This window comes from Monopterus albus, unplaced genomic scaffold, assembly GCF_001952655.1.
Source record: "Monopterus albus unplaced genomic scaffold, M_albus_1.0 scaffold378.1, whole genome shotgun sequence".
In the NCBI taxonomy this organism is placed as follows: Eukaryota; Metazoa; Chordata; class Actinopteri; order Synbranchiformes; family Synbranchidae; genus Monopterus; species Monopterus albus.
Genome location: NW_018128258.1, coordinates 73,674 through 93,835, shown reverse-complemented (window position 1 = coordinate 93,835; position 20,162 = coordinate 73,674). Strand labels below are relative to the sequence as shown.

Sequence of the window (20,162 nt, the reverse complement as noted above, 5' to 3'; positions counted from 1 at the left end):
ATTATATTCTCATTCATGTCCTTTGTTTCCTGAAAATAACATGCTGACGTGTTGCCAGACTGGTTGGGTGTGAATTTAATAAACAATATAAGCAGTATGGAAAAGGCTCACTCACACACACTGATCTGACATGTCCGTCTTGTTTACTGGCACCTCATTAAGCTCCTGTTCCCACTCACCCTATTGTCTCACAAGGTGGCCATTTTTCAGAATAAGAGAAGACACATTAGCTCAGAATAGCATCACTGATTATTTTCTATGAACAGCTTTCTCTTGGCAATGTACCCAATTAGCTGTGCACCTACCAGTGTCCTGTTGGTGCACTGCTAGCCTTGCTGTGGGCATATTTGTTTTAGTGCTAGCAAGTGCAAACGTAATTAGACCCCTACAGAGTATTCTTTGGAAGAATGAAGCCGCTTTTCTCTGCCTGCCCTTGGTAATTATTTCAAGAATGAAGAAAAGCTCTGTATGTCTTCCCGACCATGTTCCCGCTGTGATGAGAGGCCCTGTATGTGATCATAGAGGAAGGTGCAGTTATAACAGATGGAAGCTAGTTGATTTCACTATGAATCTGTCAACATACTATTAATTTCTTTCTTTAGATTACAACCCAAACTTATGCAGCTTGATACCATATGGATGAAAAACAAGTCATGTATGTATTTACAAATGCCAGCATGTCAGAATTAAAAATACAATCAGCTTTAGTAGCTGGCAGGTACAAAACTGAGAAAGATGGGGCATCCACAAGCACTGGATACACTGGCTCTTCTCTTTCATGTGCAGTCATTGATATTCCACTGGAGTTGAGGCTAGTTAACATTGATTTGACAGCCTTGTTGTTGCATCTCCAGATGTTCAGTAGCCAGATGACATTTGATGGGACATAGATAGGATCATGTGCATCACTGGTGGTCATTGGCAAGGCTGCTTAGTTGTGATACATTAGGCAAGCCTCCACCTGCTCTGTCAGATAGGTAGCTAATAGTTAATATGCAGATCATGGATTCTCTGTCCACTGCCAGATGGTGCCACTCAAACTGTATCTGCAGCCTGAATACTGCACAATGCAAAAGTGATGCTGTCTAAAGCTAGAAATAAGTCAATAAATGTTTGTGCTGTTCATTATTTTGACTGAATGATGCTGCCCTCAAGCTCAAAAAATAAAATCTAAACAGATGAGCCTCAGTAGAGGCAGAGAGGGGAGGAGGAGAAGTGCTGAAAAGGAGGATACAGTCATGTTTTTGTCATTCTTCCAGAGAAAGGCTGGGGTCACACCAGCTGGGAAATTGATGGGCTATGTGGGAAGTCCATGTTGCTGTGTACTTCCTGTATGTGAAAGACACTTCCAGAAACCAGGGTCTCAGTAAATGAAAATCATCACAGCTATAGAGAGGCAGGAAGTGGAGTCAGAGGGTCAAAATAAATGACTTAAATGTTTTTTTTAAAACAACTGTACAATTTTAAAATGAACAAGAACCATACAACTTATAATAAATTCGATAGACGGGTCCTTCAAGAAAATAAAAGGATTAATACAATCTGTTCTGAATAACTCAATTTTACAAGATTGTGTAGTTTTAAACTGAGTGAATAAAGATAATTGTGACGTGTAATCCAGATGAGTATGAGAAACTCCTAATGATGGAGCTAAATTTGTCTCTGAAATTTCTCTGCTGATGTTTTCCTGCACAAAGGTCAGTGAAGTAAAAAGTGTTAAATATAGTCTGCCTTGTGCTGAGGCTTCAAAGTGCATCCCTGCTAATGGAGCTTGCACTTAAGAGTGGAAATTGTACTGAGGTTCAGCAACAAATACAAAATAAATCTCTGGTCATAGTCAAGACAGTTCATCTGGTATAAGATTTTACTTAGAATATGACTGTACTTCACTTACTTTCACTACTCAATTCTCACATACCATTGCACAAAATTAAACTAGCTATAGACAGTTGGATAGAGTACCTACACCACAGGGAAAGTCTGGTCTTACAATAGCCAAGTCAAAAACACAAAAACAAATGAGGTACTGTAGGTAAGAAACAAAATACAGTAAATGGAAAAACGTCCATTAACAAAAACAAGCAAAACAAAAAGCCTTAACCTGCAACTGTAATACAGTATATACTGAACATAGGCTGTACAGTGATAGTGTTCAGTAAGAGGCTATATTTTATATATTTTTAATGCAAGTTAAGTAGCTATACGATGCATATCTTTGTTAAACTAGACAGCACTCAGAGAATGCAAACCTCTGCCAAGGCATTCCCCATAATGCCATTACACCTAAACGCAATAGTTGGGCAATATCAAACTGGGATTTCACACTAGACATAGGTTGACTTTCAATGTATGAGTGAGAGTTGGTCATCAGAACAGCTGTCTGTCAGCAGGAGGACAGCAACTGGACTTCACCAGACTGAACAACAGCAAACCTACTGTTGTTATATACAAAGTAATTAATTTTAGCCTATTGATTTCCTCATCTCGACACAAAGGGCGGGGGGAAAGTGAAACCAGACACTTCACAGTGATCAGTCAGAACAGATTCAAGTAAAAAGTATGGAACACATAAACAAAAGGTGATCTGCACGATTTAAGCAGCTGTCTGTGGAGATTTTGCGCCAAAGGAAAAATAGACTCGAATCATAAGAGGGGATCTGGGGAGGACACCTGTGTCTCAAAGTTGGCTTGACACATTTGAAAGATTGGAAGCCTGCTGTGTGAGACAAGAAACAGACCCTTATACAATCTGATGACAGTATCACAGAGATTGTTTTTTTTGGTTCAGAAACGTCCAGAATTTCTACAGTGACATTAGGACAGTCATTCATGTGTAGTCAGAAACAAGTCATCCACACTTTAAATGAGTTTGGTCGTGATCGCTCGCAGTCTGGAGCCCTACTGACCAAATTCCTTATTATAGACTACATCTTCATTTGTTAGAGGCCAAAAAAACCTTTGCAAAATGAGACAAGTCATGCTGTATTTTATTATGCATTTTCTTTGTAAAGCAAAATTAGACATTTCTGGGTCAAAGTTGCTGACTGTAAGAGTTTATGTAACTGTTTATGACCTAAATTATGTTAATAGTGTTGAACAGCATCATCACACTGTGGGCTCATATGACTTCTCTGTGCTGTTTTCTCTGAGCCAAAGAATATTTATTTATGTGACGATGCCTTTGTGTCTTTCTTACTCATGCCTTTCTTAGCTAACCCAGATAGCAACCAAACTAATGATGATAATACACAAAACACCCATAAAACACACATATTACAAAGTCAGTTGGGCAGGGAGTGTATTTGTGTCACTGGCACAATAAGGGGGGAGTAGACATCAGGATCCTATTGTGCTGTTAGATAACACAGAGCTTCTGGTGATATGGTATAACATAAATTATATGATTACTTAAAGGAGAATAATAGACATGTTCAGGGTTAGTAGGTAAGGTTTAATAAAAATGATGGCAGTAAGCAATTCAAGTTAAATAAGATGTGAAGGATAAAGCAGCAAATGTTAACTAAGACAGTGGTTTTGGATTCAATGGTATAGTGTATTAAATGGAAATATCCATATATTGCATTGTGAAAACTAAGTGTTTCCTCACAGTGTTGTCCAATATCTGCAATAATGAAACACTGTATTTCTAAATGGAAACAACATGACTGTGAGATGAATGAGAATAACATGTTTTCTTTGCAAGAAACCCACCCAGCTCCTGTTTTGTACTGTATAAGACCTGTGATGAAAAACAGCAACTGAAAACATGTTTACAATATGTCAAGTAGCTTTCAGCACAGAAGGCTGGCTCAGGAATGCAACATGTTTGAGCCACGATGGCCTGAACAACACTGTGATAACAGACCCCTGGCTGACTGCAGAGTGCCTGAAGTTTGTCTTTCAGCACAGTTTTCTGCTGTTTTGTAAAGCACAATGTTAAATCTACAGCTGTGTGTGTGTGTGTGTGTGTGTGTGTGTGTGTGTGTGTGTGTGTGTGTGTGTGTGTTCATTCTTTTTAGCTCTATTTGAACATATCTGGACATATACAAAGATCCTCTCATAAACTCACTGTGTGATGTATTACAATACCTCGTCTGAAGTCTCTGTTTTGATTTTATGTAAAATACCCTATGTCCTCTATCTTAGCATCCAAGCTCAAAAATTCTCCTGAAAAAATAGTTTAGTCTTTGTGTTTTTGTAGTTTTACAGTGCTGGATATTGCATGAAGAACTAAAACCATCTGAAGTGTCACCTTTCTACTTGGAGTCAAACTAAAGCCTCTTCCCTAAAGTACCAAAAAGCTGCAGTTCCTTTTTTGGTGGATGCCGCAGTTGAGGATTTTCTTAGGATGTTCTTTCTCTTGCAAAGCTTGTATATGTATTATAGTTAAAGAAGCAGGGGAGCAGCTCATTACTGAAGTGACCTGCCATTGACACCCAGAGTTGAGTCAGATAAAGCAGGCGGTTGAAAGGGAGGTATTGTTCAGGCTGCTGATGGAGGAAGTCTGCTAACACACTTTCAATGAGCTTGCTACCTTTTCATCCGGCTGCCTGACTTAGGCTTTCCTGTGCAATTTCCTGTAAAATCACTGAGAAAATGACCTAATAACAGAGTTCACCATTAGCCCATTATTGGCTCTCAGTCCAGTGCAAATTTAGATTTTTTTCTGATTCAATACATAATGGGTTTCTCCATCCTGATGCTACATATGCACACTGCTATCTGGTCAGAACGAGACAGACAGGAGACAGAAATGACTGCCCAGACAGAGACTGTGCAAGGTCTTCCTTTACAACACATACAATATAAGAAGTTCCATTAAATCATTCTCTCCACTAAGGAAAACCCTAGCGAGGTTAAAAAGAATAAATACATCCATTAAATTACATTTAAATAAATAAATCAAATGGGACTTTTGGGCCCACAGAATATTTGTTTAGTAGTTTTTATGTAGTGAGAGCTGTGAGAAGAAACCTACTGAATGATTTGTGTTATATTTTGTATTAGAGTGTGATAATTTCCTTCTGCTTTATTTAGTTTTTTTCAGGGTAAACTACCTAACAAGTATACAAAGTAAATGACTCTGTTGTGTACATGTTATTACATCAATCAAAATAAAAATAATAACACCATGTATGTATCTCCAAACTCTTCACAAAATAATTAAGTGATATTTCATGGGTTGAGAATGTTGTTCTACTTCTTAAGCTAAATGATCTGAAAAATTGCATTGTCCCAAATCTGTTTGTCTAGGTTGATGAGCTACGTGATTTCCACTGAATAGCACAGGGGTATTTTAGCTTGTGTTATCAGTATTTTCACTTATGTAATGGAGCTGATGATGGTCCACTTCAGCCAAATGATTCATTTGGGTCATTTTGGAATTCACGCACAGACTTCTTTAATCATTTTGACATGAGAGCTCGTTGACCCAAGTCATGAGACTAAACATAATTTCGGTTAAAGGCCTGTCCTCATGTTAGGGGATTTTCTGTCCCTGTGAGAATGTCTGGTTCTCCACCTCATGTCTATTTAAGTATAATAACACGGGCAAGCACCCCTCAACATCACACACACCCTGCAGCATAAAGACATTTAAGAGTTGTGAATTAATTCTGTAACGTTCTGTAATGTTCTTCAGTAGGAAGAAGAAGTAGTTTAGATGGAAATTAGTGTCGAGGCATCTCCTCCTCCCCCTACATGTCTCCTTTCATTGGCTGAGGGCCGTGATGTCACAGTGTGGACTATGCTATAAAAAGTCCCTTCTCCCACACAAATAGCAGACGAGCTGACAGCTAACTCACTCACTCACAAGAAGGAAGACAGCGCTGTAACATACTCTACAACTATCTACCTGTGAGCAGGAAAACATCTCATCATGTGCGGAGGACTTGAATCACTGCCCGTCGCCTGCCTGGAGAGGTGCGATCCAGAAGGTTTTCTGTTTTCTGATTAACTTTACTGACTTTGTATTAGTGCCCAGTAATTTTTGTAACCTTTTCTCTTGCTTTGTTTTTGCAGGGCAAAGGAGCTGAAAGACTTGTTTGGAAGTTTACTACAGAAGACAGATCACAGTATCACTGGCAAGTCAAAGAAAAGCGACAAACTGAGGTGAACCACACATTCAGATTCTCTCAGTAGGCATGTCAGTAAAATCATAGCAGACCATGGTGATTTTTAGAGTGTTTTCTAACTATGTTTGCTTGGTGCTGCAGGTTAACTGTCAATGACCCTCAGAAATGGAAGGAGTCATTTGGGAAACTGTTGTCCAGCCAAAGTAAGTATAAACCTTCAGCTCACACTGTATGCAAAAGTTTCCATCATTTCAGATGTTTTAAGATGACTAACAGACCTTAACCCAGGCTCTTCTCCTCTTTCCAGATGGACTGTGCCTGTTCAGAGAGTTCCTGGCCTCTGAGTTCAGTGAGGAAAACATTGCCTTCTACTTGGCTTGTGAAGACTACAGGGCATCTAAGCCCTCAAAACTCTCCAGCAAGGCAAAACAAATTTACGACGAGTTTGTTGCTTCTGATGCACCCCGAGAGGTAAATATGAAATAACAAACATATTCAGATGCTCTGTCACTGTTTTTTAATCCTATCATGCTGTCATGCTAATAATCACCTCGCTACTTCTTCTCCTACAGGTTAATCTGGACCATGCAACCAAAGCAGTCACCAAGGAGAACATGGAACACCCCTGCCAGTCCTGCTTCAACCTGGCCCAAGCCAAAATCTACACTCTGATGGAGAAGGACTGCTACCCTCGCTTCCTCAAATCCTCCGCCTACCTGGAGCTTAGCAGAAAGACCAAGACAGGCTAATAGACTTTTTTTTCTTTTTTAACTGTCCTGCAAGTGCCAGAGGTGATTTGCTCACTCCTCAAAGGGACATAAGTAGAAAGACGGGAAAGGTTCAAATGGAACAAATACGTTAGTCCAGAAAGTTTGGTGCTGGGATGTGGAGTTATTCTGGAGACCAGAGGTTCCGCACATGCAGGTTCAACTCCAAGCTGGAGGCTAAAGGCTGAATGAGGCTGTGAGAAGAGACTGACACAGACTAAGATGTGGGCGACGTCTGCCTCTGACAGACAAGCATACTGCACATGCAAGGCTGCATGAACGGCGGTCACAGTGGCATAAATTATAAGATGCTGAGAAAGAGAAATGAGTTACACAACAAAACTACCACTGGAAGCCACAACAAAAATTATTTATTTATTTGTTATTTATTTAAAATACTTTTTTTATTGTGCGCCTGTTTGCCAGTTGACAAAAATCTATTTATGTTACAGTATATGTTATTTATGTGTTCAGTACACAGTGTACAGTCTGTAAGTTATGTATGTGAAAATAAATGTAATGGATAGGTTTCCAGAGACAAGGATCACTATTTTGTTGCACCTTTAATATAGATCACCAGAATGGGAAACTAGTTTCATCACATATGTACAGTCACAAACAGGAAACACAAGTCAGAGAGGTCATAACAGATGACATATAAAATATATACTAGCATTAAACATGTTTCAAGAGGTCATGAGTGTAGCAGGAACCCAACTAACATACAGTAAATATAGATATATTTACTGTAAATAGAATTCTGTTACATTTTAGTTTGTTTTTCATAATCCAATGGGACGTGAAATCCTTAAAGGGATAGTTTACTTTCTTGCCATGAGTTGGATGAGAAGCTTGATAGTACCTGTGTCTGATAAACATCAGGTATGTCTAGAGACAGCTCAGCATAAAGACTGGCTCGGTCAAAGGAAATATAATTTGTGAAATACAGTAGTGAGCTTTGGATGTGCTGGTAGATGGATACCATCTGTTTCCAGTATGTGCGCTAATCCACACTGACCATCTCCTGGCTCCTGTTACATATTTACAGACAGTGGTATTAATCTTTCATCTAACTCTAAAAAATATCAAACGACTAAAGAGTGTGTGACATAATCAAAAACTCCAGAGCAGCTGCTAAAAGGACCTTGAGGAGAGTTTTGTGTGGAGTTTTTAAGGTGAAGAATGTGCAATCAAACCCAACATACATGCACTTTGTGTATCAGGGTTAAGATTGGGTTAGATGAGGGTAAAGGCTAACGCAATATACAACCTGCCAACCTATTTCCCCTGCCCCATTGTTGTAGTCAAGTCACTAAACCTCAAGTCCTAATCGAGTATTGAGTTCCCAGTGTTCAAGTCCAAGTCACCAAAGAACAGTCCGAGTCGAGTCCCCATCATTAAGGTCTACATTAAACACAAGTGACATGGCTCTTGCTGTTTACTTACTCTCTGTGTGCCACAGTAGCCAAACACACTTTGAAGGAAGGGTTCTTGATACAGCATAGTGAGGGCATACAGGTTATAATATCAATATCTAATGCCAAATTATTATGACCTGTTGCAAAAAAAAGTCTCCACCTTCTGAATCTTGTGTTTAAGTCCAAGTTGAAGCACAACTCGTGAAAATCAGGACTTGTGTTGGACCCGAGTACTGCAGAACTGTTCCTCTCATTTCAACTTGCATTACTGCATTATGGCGTGGTATGCAAGCTGCTCAGCTGCAGATAGAAAAACACTGCAGAAGGTTATAAAAATGGCAGAAAAAATCAGAGGCTTCTTCCTGACTTCTCTGGAGGACAGGTTGAGTTCATACTGTCTCTGTACAGCAAGGAAAATAATAAAAGACCCTTCCCTTCCCACAAAATGTTCCCTCTGGTAGGTGGCACAGAAGCATCAAAAGCCAAATGCACTTAAGAACAGTTTCTGTCCCTGGACAATCAAACTTTTAAACTCTACCAGTTCATAAAAAGGTCAAATGAATTCACATTGTTTTAGGTTCAACATTCATTCTCTGCAATAACTAACAGAAAACTACTTCTTTATTATTTTAAAGTATTTATTAGTTTATGAGTTGTGTGTATTGTGTATATTGGTCATCTCTTTGAAGGTTTTAAAATTGCATGGGTTATTTTAGAAGTAGCAATTCAAATTTTGTTGTACTTGTTCAATGACAATAAAGGCTTCCTATTCTATTCTATTCTATTCTATTCTATTCTATGCTAAGCTAACTAGCCACTGACTGCAACTTCCAAAGGCTTGTTTCCCAAAATATGGAACTATTCACTTAGGTGTTGTATATTTACGTTAAGGCAAGATTTGAGTTGTGTGTGCACATGCTTGCATTTGTGTGTGTGTGTCCACAAATGCTGGGAAGCTTCTGAGTGTAAGGGCTGGTTGCCATGGAGACAGCAGCCAGCTACTGAGCACCTCCACAGACAGGTTTGTTTACTACCTTAGCAGCCACTCACGGCCTGTTAGTCAGAGCAGCCTCCACTCCCTTTTGTAAATCAGCCCCTTCCCTCTGTTCTCATACCATCTATCATCTCCCCTTCCTACGCTCTGTTTTACGGCCAACCCCTGTTTAAACACTCAGTCCCTAAAGAGATGAGGGCGAAGTCATTACCATCTCTCACACTCATGGACCATGACAGAGGTCGTTCCTCTAAACCATCCCTTTTTCACTCTGTCATTTTCACACAGAGGTGATGTATAATGAGGTCTCTTCTTAACCTGGACATACTGCAGCCTAACAGAGATCAAGTGAAGAAACGCTGATGTATCTTTCAAAACCGTTCCTCAGAAAACAGATGGAAGTGACTTTTAATTGTTGTTTACTCTTTGCTACACCAGCTGATGTTACACATACAGTATATTTACAAGTATGATTTTCCCTTTGGGCAGCATTCTGTCTGAGCAGATGTTCATGATTAATCTCTAATTTAAACTACTGAACTCAGCTCATACTTTGGAAAATAAAGATGCATGTAGAGACCTGATCAGGCACAGCTGCAGGACTTGTTTAGACTTTTTTATTTTTGTGAAACATGACCTACTGCGCTATCACAAGGGTGTAGTCTGGAACGTTTTGACCTTTTAAACTACAGTAAATGAAAACAAATAACACAAATATTCACAAAGCAGCAGCACACACAAAGATACGGTTGAATTAAGTGGTATTTTATGCCTGGAGGAAACTGTGGCACCAACTTGAATAGGTATTTGATAGATATAGAAGAAAATTTAAAGCTAACAGTAACAATGTCTGGCTGTAGGGTTCCTACTCTAATGAATACACAAGCAAAATTAACATATTGTTACAGCAAGCTATATATTTTTGGGTGATGAGTGTAACTGCATGCAGGTGGGTGGACAAAATAATGTGAACTTTGTGAATCTGATGCTGGTCAGAGTGTGACTGGACTTTTAGCTCATTTCTTGTACTACATTAATGTTTTTCTTCATCTTTTTTCAGCTATAATGACACAGTGAAACACAGTACGAAATATTTCTCCCCTTGCTTTAGCAAAATATTAGACGTCCACCATAGTCTTTCTCCAAGAACTGAATTTTATGGTTTTAAATCCCACTCCACACACAGTCAGTGATCGAAGATCACAGCTTGTACTCAACTAAAAGTACAATACACAGTATACAAATACTCCTGCATTTAAAATTGAAGTGCATAGGTATTAGCATCAAAATATCTTTATGTTAAACATTAAGGTACTTATCTATAATATTATATATATATTTATTTATTGTAATAGAAATACTCGTTGAACACACAACAATCTCAAAATGTACTTAAGTACACCTTAATAAATGTACTTATATACTTTCCACCACTAAAAACAGTTCAATAGTTGTGTTACCATATGTGAGACTGAAAGTTTTCTGATTGATCACAGATCTTCTTTATTTACTTTAAATTCATGTAGTTAATTTGACAAAGTCCCAATACTAGGTGAAGACTGAATGTTAAAGACTTCATTATTGTATTATTTCAAAACATCCAGTGACAAATAGTGCCTTAATGTTGTCACTGTGAACATTAAATACATATACCAATGGCATGTGTGCAGAACAGAAACACCAAGAACTGAAACTGCTGCTCAAGACAGTAGTAAATCATAAACCCAAAGAAAGGTTAATATTTCAGTCCAGGAAAACATCTTCATACAGGGACTTTTAGGGGGGAAAGAATATATGCTATAAGTATTTGTAGTACTCTAAACTACTAAATTAAACAGGTGCATGAAGGTTTGATGCCCGCAGCCGGCTGGGATTGGCTCCAGCCCCCTATGACCCCATTTAGGACTAAGCAGTATAGAAAATGGATGGATGGATGGATGGATGGATGAACGACTGAGTCAAAAATGATTTCAAGTCTGTATGCTACAACTCCCTTAACCTTTTTTAAAAAGAGAATTAATCAAAGACAAAGAAAAACATGTAAGGTTAAATTAACATTATGAGAAGCTACATGACTGGAGGTCAACTTTATGAACTTTTTCTTTAACTTCTCTTGGCAAAAGAACAAGAAACCACCTGCCAAAGCAAGCTATAAGACAGAAAAGCCACTCAGGGCTTTAGAAAACCACTTACAGTAACACAGCAAGAAAATAAGTGTGGGACACAGCTGAAGAAGAAAATGATTTAGTGCATATGGACAGCCTCTTTACAGTAACTCAGTGTAGTGTTAGGATGATAATAAAAATGTATCAAGCTTATCTTTCTAAATGTATTTTGTCAGTCACCTAATGATGCTGTAGGGCTGAAACTGAAAGTACAAATCGTTCTTTCCCCTTCCACAAAAGAAACAAGTAACAACTGCAACATCCCCGAATTGAATCGGCGAAGGACCTTTGTTGCATGTCGTCCTTCCTCTCTCTCTCCTTTCATCTCCTGCCATGTCAAAATGACCCACTGAAAATACTTAAACCAAATATAGACACTGTGCTGTAGTGTTGCTTCTCACCTTTAAATAAAGCCATCAAACTCATTCTACAAAAGGATATATAAATCAGTGCATGAATTGAGAAGAGAAATACAATTTAGCTCTAAAATTAGATCTCATCATCTATAAGAACTAAATTACCGGCCAACTGCCCAACCAATTTCTGTGTCAGACTATGTGTTCATTTGACTGTTGTGAAAACCGAGATGTAAGCTTCATTTTCAGGTTTAAAATACTGTAGCTGTTCCATGCAGGCTAGCCAGAAACAACCATAATACGCTTGTGCATATGCATGATTATTTAAAAACGATTTTCTTTCAATACATTATTTTCTAAGCAGTCAGGAGTTATACTGTAAACACAGACAGGTCCCACAGCTTGATGGGCTGGAATGGGAGACGCTGAACCCATGTCTCTAAAGCATGGATCAGTTTAGGTGGACAATTTTAACTGTCAGGAAGGTGGGGACATAATGTGGCACAAAACGGATGGAGCTCTGTTAAACAGTGGTGCTACTTCACCACAGACATGAGTCAGTATGCTCTTTTTAAAACATATTGTGAGTGATGTCACCGACAGTGCTTGTAGAGTGGTGTAAAAAAGAAAGCGCTACAGCCATAGTTACCACCAGTTACCAAGGGAACAAACCCAGCACAGCTCGTCGCCACAACCCAACGATCACTCCAAAATACTCAATTAAACTACAAGAGCTTAAACTCATTTTCATTTTGGTGGCAAAATAAAGACATAGGCTACTATAAATAAAATCCAGTGTGTCCTCTTGTTGAAAATAGCCTGTTAACAACACTCAGCGTTATTATTATGTGTGATAGGTGATCTTAAAACACTGGTGTGAGATATGAGAGTCTAACTCACAGGATTTGTTATTTCAGCATCTGGTCTGCATTATATCATTACAAGATGCCATTTGAATCCAACAGGGGATCAGGTAATATACAGTAAATAATGATTACTCACCTCAGTGATGCCAGGGAAGGTACAGTTTTTGACTTTTCTCAGCGGAGTTTGGTTTATGTACAGTCCAAAAACGTTTAAATCAAACCAGACAGAGTGGATGTTTTAAACTGACCAAAGGTATGAAAGGAGGAGTATATGGTATGGATGTCTGTGTGCTTAGGCCATAGACTGTATATAAAATTGGATGACACATAATTTGAATTACTGCTGGGTAGCTTGTGAAGTTTCCACCATAGATCAATGAAGTCTTAAAATTATACAATATTTTTAATAATCTAGTTATGAAAAGTAACTAAATTTATAAAATAAATGTAATGGAGTAAAAAGTATAATATTCACTTCTAAACTGTAGTGAAGTCACAGTATGAAGTAATAGAAAATGAAAATACTGAAGTAAAGTACAGATACATCAAAATTGTGCTTAAGTACAGTACTTGAGTAAATTTACTTAGTTACTTTCCACCACTGGTCAAATCAGCCCTCCCCTTTTTATATAATCAAATATTAAAAACAAACTTTCCAGAAAAATGAGCATTTGTAGTGAAATCTCTGTGATAATATCTACCCAAAATGACAGAAATCACCTCAGGGAACATTTTATTTCATTTGTCCTTTGAGTTGTTAGTTTGCCTCACGTCCCATCCACTAACATGAAGAAGGTGGGATTTATGACCTATACCGCAAACAGCCACCAGGCGGCGACCGACTCGCAGCAGTTTCATTTCCGGGAGCTGTCACAATGTCCATCTTTACATGTCTATGGCTTAGGCTTGTGCAGGACACTTCCTTCTTTCTCAACAAGTGCGGTGGGATTTTGGGTAGCAGACACACATTTAAAAATATGCACATGGGAAGTGCAGTGTCTGATTCTAAGAGCCTTGCTCATTGTGCTCTTCACTGTTCAAGGTTCAAAGTGTCTATTTGTCATATGCACAGTTAGAAAACGTGTTTCCCTGTACAATGAAATTCTTACTTTGCCATCCACATGAATGCCACATAATACAAGTGAAATATAAAGTAGATGAGCAATAACACAAATCTAAATAGGCAGTAAAATCACAAATCTAAGGAAATTTAAAGCAGCAAGTGGAGGAAGCAAATAAAAATATTTTATTTATATATATTTTATTATCAGCTGTTTAGGAGTCTGATGGCAGTCGGAAAGAAAGTTTTTCAGTCTAGTGGAAAGTCTTGTTGTGACCCAACAAGATGTTCAGTCTTATTAATTTATTTGAAAAATTTCTGCTGCTCAGGTTTCATGAAACTTTCTTGTGTTATGTTAAATGAGGAATGACAGAAGCCAAATGTCTACTTCTTCTACATATCTAGTGTACATGAACGTGTCAGTGAACTTCTCATCCAACTCTAGCAAGAAAGTAAATAAGCATATGTCCCAAAATGTCAAATGGCTCCACACACTCACTTCTGTATTAAAATGTTACTCTGCGCACATTGTTCCAGTCTCTGCACTGTATATGTTGCATACCCTCACCCGCTGCCTGTCTCCAGACTCCCCAGGCACCAACACACTTTTATTATAAGGACCGAATTCTCTCCCATCCAGCAGACAGTGGTGTGGTCATAATATTTAGTGTCTCAGGAGAAAGTTCACTGTGAAGAATTCTGAAAATAGTAGTGATGAGCCAAAAGAGTAGTCAGTAAAGATGAATAAGCACTTCCATCCATCCACCCATTTTCTAAACCGCTTAGTCCCAAATGGGGTCACAGAGCCAATCCCAGCCAGCTGCAGGCAAAAGGCAGGGTACACCCTGGACAGGTCGCCAGCCCATCGCAGGGTCAACACACAGACAAACAAACAACCACTCACACACACACACTCCTGCAGGCAATTTAGAGACACCAATCAACCTAAGCCGTAGGTCTTTGGAAGCCGGAGCACCCGGAGAAAACCTACGCAAGCACGGGGAGAAAACTCCGCACAGAAAGGCCCTAGGTTGGCCGGGGCTCAAACCCAGAACCCACTTGCTGTGAGGCAACAGCGCTAACCACTGCACCACCGCGCTGCCCTGAATTTGTCTTGGTCTTCATTTTTATTAGCATTCTCATTTGCAAATCTTAGCTTACTAACACATTAAACTAAGATGGTGCTGCAAAGCTGCAGGTCAACCATAAACCCCTGATTGTTTTCAATTAGTTTCAAGTGCAGCTTGTTAGATTCCCCCCTATGTTTAGGTTGGGCAGTCTTTGCTGGGACGATCTCAAGGCACAGCTGATCATTTTGTTAAGTATGTGTGTGATGCCCTTTGCCCAGTAAAGACCCTGGATTTTAAAACTGTATCCTTCTTTTAATGTATTTGATAAACTAGTGTTCACTTTTTTAGTGTTTTGAATAATTCATCTTCTTGTCTTTTCCTTAAGTTGCTGATTTAAGATGATTTCTCTAATTAAGTAGATTTTTTTTATCATATTTTTTTGCAAGTTCTTTGTTTTCACAGGCTTTACGTAGCATCTTGTGTCTTCTTTTAATCTCGAACCACTGGTCAAAATATCAAGGCCAAAATTATTTACACCCCTGCATTTCTGTCAGATACACCAAATTGGTGCAATCACAAATTCTTTTGAATTCTCATTTTTATTTCTATTGTTTGCATTTGAACAATACAAACAACAGAGGGGGAAAAGCCAAATCTGACACACTCCAAAAAGAACTCCAAAAATGGAGACACTAGAGTAGCTCCTTGCATTGCTCTGATGCAGTCTGTCCAGCCTCAAGTTGCAAGGCAGATAAGAGAGGTAACCCTTAATACTCACTGCAGACTCACAACCAAATAAACAGTTGATGGGTGATTTACCTCATGCTCAGTGTTCAAATAACTTCACCATCTTATACATGCATTCTCAAGAAGCTTTGGTTGTTTTCTGTGGTAGTACAGCATCACAAGTGACCCCAGTGAACTGTAAACATATGACAGCCATGTCACAAGACATTGTAGCAGCTCAGACAAGACAGCAGGTGTAGAAAACAGCCACTCAGGCTGAATGAACTGATAGTGACAAGCAAGACATCAACTGCTTGAAATAAGACCATTTACCTCCTCTCTGCCTCCTCTAGCATGTGATGCAGTAATTCTGTTCTGTTCAAGAACACTTTGTGCCGAAAAACACAGAAGCAAGACACTTGTATCCCAAAAAACACACAGAGAGGGTGGAGATTTTGTGATGCAGCAGAGCACTTGGGTCATTTGGACCTTAATAGAGTCCCTTTGTGCCTTATAGTGAGACAGGAGAGTACAACAATCACTCAGAGTTCCTGTCGCAGGTCAAGAGATGACAAGCTGCACAAAAACATAAAAAACATGGATAATAGAACTACACCTGATACACAAAGCTATTGTTTGTCTTTTCAGCTTGTTTTATTTTTGCTATTAAGAGCTTTACGTCCTGTGAGATGCAAAGAGCTCTGCTGCCACCTGTTGGACAGAAAACATGATTGAAGATCTATTATCTGTGGCTGAACATTTCTGGGGCAGTGGGCTACACAAGTTAATGACAGTTACCTACTGTATTTGTCCTATAAGTCAACAAAGAAACTGAAATAAAATTAAGTGTACAAAGTGAATGCTTTATGTTAAAATGACAGTAACAAAGGGGTTGCTTGGAGTGATGAAGAGACAGTATTATCATCTGAATATTCAGTTTCAGATCATTATTTAACTGTTTTTAGACCATGCTGTGACTGATTCATTTTGTTTTCACATGGTCATTAAGTACATTTATAATACAAATACAAGTGATAGGCACTCTAAATTACATCATGGCAGTTACAAATGCCATTCATCTACTCTACTGCACTTCAACTTTTGTTTTAAAGCTGAAGTCATTAGTTGAAAATGTGACATCAGTGTTGTGTTTACAGCTAGTTTCTGCTGCCCCGTGTGCAGGTTTATATTCATATCTGCAGGACAAACACTAGTTAAAATTGGAAACATGTCAGGTTAATTTGTTATCCCAATGCTTTCTAAAGCTCATGGACTAAAGAGAAAAAGAAAGAGGTGCATTTCCTTTGATGAGCCAGGGACAACACCGAGTATGCTTCGCTAAAGATGTATCTAAACTGTATCTTTCTAAAACTGCAGATAAAACTAACGGGCTAAAGATCATCCTTCCCTCAAATCTATGTCCATTCAGCAATGTATATCCTATACACCTATATTCCAAAATCATCTTAGGGCTGTTTTCATATCATATGTTCCATCTCTGCTTCTTGATGATTTTACCCTTTAAGATGGAGCTAGGTGTGACAACCAGGAGAGGAAGGGTCACAGAGTGTGAGCACTTACAGCAGAATACACTAACACCACAGCATGTGGCTATAACTGTGGTGAAGTGTCCATCAGGTTAAAGTGTGTGTTTCTGTTTCAGCTAAGTGCAGAACCGCTGATGCTTCCTTCATTCATTCTGTCAGAGAAACACTGTTGTTGCTGTCCAACTCCACTGTAGGTTCAGGAGTTTCTTTGAAATTAAGCTACTTGCCAATATTAACCCTCTTATACATGTGCCCTTCAAGGACACCTGGGGGCTCCTGGAATCCAGTGGGAGATAATGATGTGAGGACCTGTTTGTTCCCTGTGACGCCACTAGATGTCAGACAACCAGCTGAGTCTATATGCTCCACGCAGAGTCCGTCTTCATCTGTTTGCTCTCTTACCCAGTTCAATGGCTAATATGCGCCATTGCTTCTGAATACTGATCTCTCACTTTGATGAATCACGTCCTAGATTGATACCGCGGTGCGAAGAGGTAAAAACAACCGTGTTGATCCGTGCGTCATCGGGACTCCAGCGGCGATGGCAGCATCTACTGTTTCTCCACCGTGCCTCAAACCGGAGTAAAGGAATCACTAACTGAGCACAGCGACCAGCGCTTTAACCAACCCACTGGCCAATCACTCCGTGTGTGCATCTCAAACCGGATGACCTCCGGAGTGACGCGTATCTCCGGCCAGAGTGCGTGGGGAGCAGCGCCGGAGGAGATGCGCATATCTGCAGGTCTCTAGCGCTGTCGTAAAACAAGAGTCGGCAGTCAGTCCGCTATCATTTGGGCAATGCCAGGGGTAACCAAATACAATTTAGTGGATGATGCGCACGATTTGAGGATCCCCATGCACAACGAGGAGGTGTTTAAACATGGTGTGTGCTTCGAGGCAAAGGTAAGGACACTCCAGAACAGACACTGTACTTTCTGAAGGAACAGTGGATCATCATGTGTCAAAACATGAAAACGAGGACCATTCATATAATGTATTAAAATAAGATAACTACTACATGTACTGTATTTTCATAACCTCTGTCTGTATCACTGTATGTGATGTTGTGATGCTGGTGTTTACTGACATTATAATACTTAACATGACTCTGAAATGTTTGTAATTTAATCATCTTTGGAGCTCAAACATTTAGTCGATTGATTAGTTCATAGACAAGACATTCGGCTGCTATTATAATGAATCAGTCAGTTTTTCTGCAAAAATCCACACGTTCAAGGTTTCAGGATTTGGAATGTAAGATTTGCTGCTTGTCTGCTCTGTAGTAGGGAAACAGCATTTCTTTGGGATTTTGACCAACTGGTAGAATAAACAAGACTGAAATGAATGTGTGAATTTCCTCTCCTACAAATTGTGATGGCAATTTTCACACAATTTTAAATGGCTGATTGATAAATGGGGAGAATAATTAGCACATGAATTGACAATGAAACATGTTGTGACATGTTTGGATAGTTTTAACCAAATAGCTTGACAAATGCAGACAATTTATTTCTCTTAAAGATTATAAACACAGAACATCTTATGAGAGTTTGGGGTATTTTTGTCAAATAAAGTTTTAATATTTGCCCTAATATATGTGTTATTGATCTCTTTATCAAAGGGAATGTTTCCAAAAGTGTATGGAAAAGTTGCCGAGTAACCAGGAGCATTCATTCCCTCAAACTGCCCATCTTTAATCTTTCTCTTATACTTTGCAGTACATTGGCAGTTTGGAGGTGGGACGCCCTGGCAGTCGAATGGAGATAGTTGCTGCAATGAGGAGAATCAGAGTAAGATGCTTAAATATGTGACAACCCTCAACCAGACCACTGAGCCTGACCCCTGTGACAACAGCAATCTAAACGTGTTAACAATGACTCAGCGACCATCCTGTGTTTTATGTCTCGCCCGGTCCATGGAGCTCAGAGAATTCTTACTCCCCTCAACATCCTCATCACCAGTCTGCGTAAGACTATAGAGTACGCACTCGGTGGATTCACTGGGTTGTCAGGAGCAGTTTAAATCATGCCAGAATTTATAGGGCAGCTCAGATGTTTTTATGGCAGGGGATAGATACAGCACACAGGTTTATACCATTAGAAAAAAACAGCTCCAGAGTCAGTTTTTAGTCAGACCAAGGACAGTGGAAACCTGGTGATGCCTTGTTGTTCCAGAAGCACTGGATGAAGATGATTTAGCTGCTTGTCAGCTGTTATATCTAATCAAGTAGCCAAGTTACTGTCACTTGGAGGTCGGCCACATCCCCACTGACACCCAGGAACAACTTAATCCTCATCCCTCGAGTACAGTACGTGGTAATGGCCATTTGATTGTGCTGGCAAAGATTTGGTGAATTAGATTTTCTCTAACATTGCTATAATTATTTTTAGATTTGCATAATTTTTCTTATAATGCAGAATAAATGTGCTTGCCTGCAGATTTGAGTGGATAATGGACACAATTACTACAGCAGCTCAAATAGAAAAACATTATACCCATACAGTGCACAAGGTAATCCAAAGGCTGTTAAAGACCTTGTTGCTCTACACGCCTATTATTCTTTTTAGTCTGTGTTTAAACAAACAAATGCTAATGCAATTTCTGTATTATCTATCAGGAAGTTTGACCAATTGGATTAAGCTGAGGAAAATAAAACACAATAGGAGAAATAATGAAATGAATAAAATAAACATGACACAAAATGATACTAGATCAAAACAGATAAACAGTTCAGAGCTCTGTATTGGCCCAGACTGAATATTCAAAAGCTAACTTGCCCTTAGAAGATTTTCTAAAATGGCATATGTATATAGTATGTATGTATATTTACATATAGTGGTAAGCTGAAACAACCTGTAGAGCTTTGGGGGCAGCTGATGTGCATGAAAATCTGGCATGAACACATCTTGTGTTCCACTTCATCGCTGACAGCTGTGTGTGTTTGTCAATATCGATGATCCTCTCGTCCCAGTTTATGTGTGGCAGTGTTAGCCTGGATAACACACACTGATGGAGCTGTGTCCTTCACCTGAGCACCCAAAGCCCCTAATGCATGTGGAGAAAAACATGCACACAACAGTTAAGATGGATGAACTGGATAAGAGCATATGACAGGGAAT

The 20,162-nt window shown here is 39.2% G+C and overlaps 2 protein-coding genes across 2 annotated transcripts in view; both read left to right on the top strand.

Annotated features, from left to right (window-relative positions):
- The first annotated feature begins 5,795 nt into the window (after positions 1-5,795).
- Positions 5,796-7,189, top strand: rgs5b (regulator of G protein signaling 5b). The gene is made up of 5 exons (XM_020585815.1): positions 5,796-5,922; positions 6,022-6,111; positions 6,216-6,277; positions 6,382-6,545; positions 6,647-7,189. Exons 1-5 carry the CDS (start codon positions 5,879-5,881, stop codon positions 6,821-6,823), a joined length of 537 nt encoding a protein of 178 aa, XP_020441471.1. The 5' UTR covers positions 5,796-5,878; the 3' UTR covers positions 6,824-7,189.
- A 10,188-nt stretch (positions 7,190-17,377) lies between these two features.
- Positions 17,378-20,162, top strand: part of LOC109951350 (carboxyl-terminal PDZ ligand of neuronal nitric oxide synthase protein) — a 15,539-nt gene continuing 12,754 nt past the window's right edge. Inside the window, exons 1-2 of the mRNA XM_020585814.1 lie at positions 17,378-17,946; positions 18,762-18,833. Coding sequence (XP_020441470.1) covers positions 17,842-17,946; positions 18,762-18,833 — 177 coding nt within the window. The 5' untranslated portion in view covers positions 17,378-17,841. The remainder of the gene's footprint in view (positions 17,947-18,761; positions 18,834-20,162) is intronic.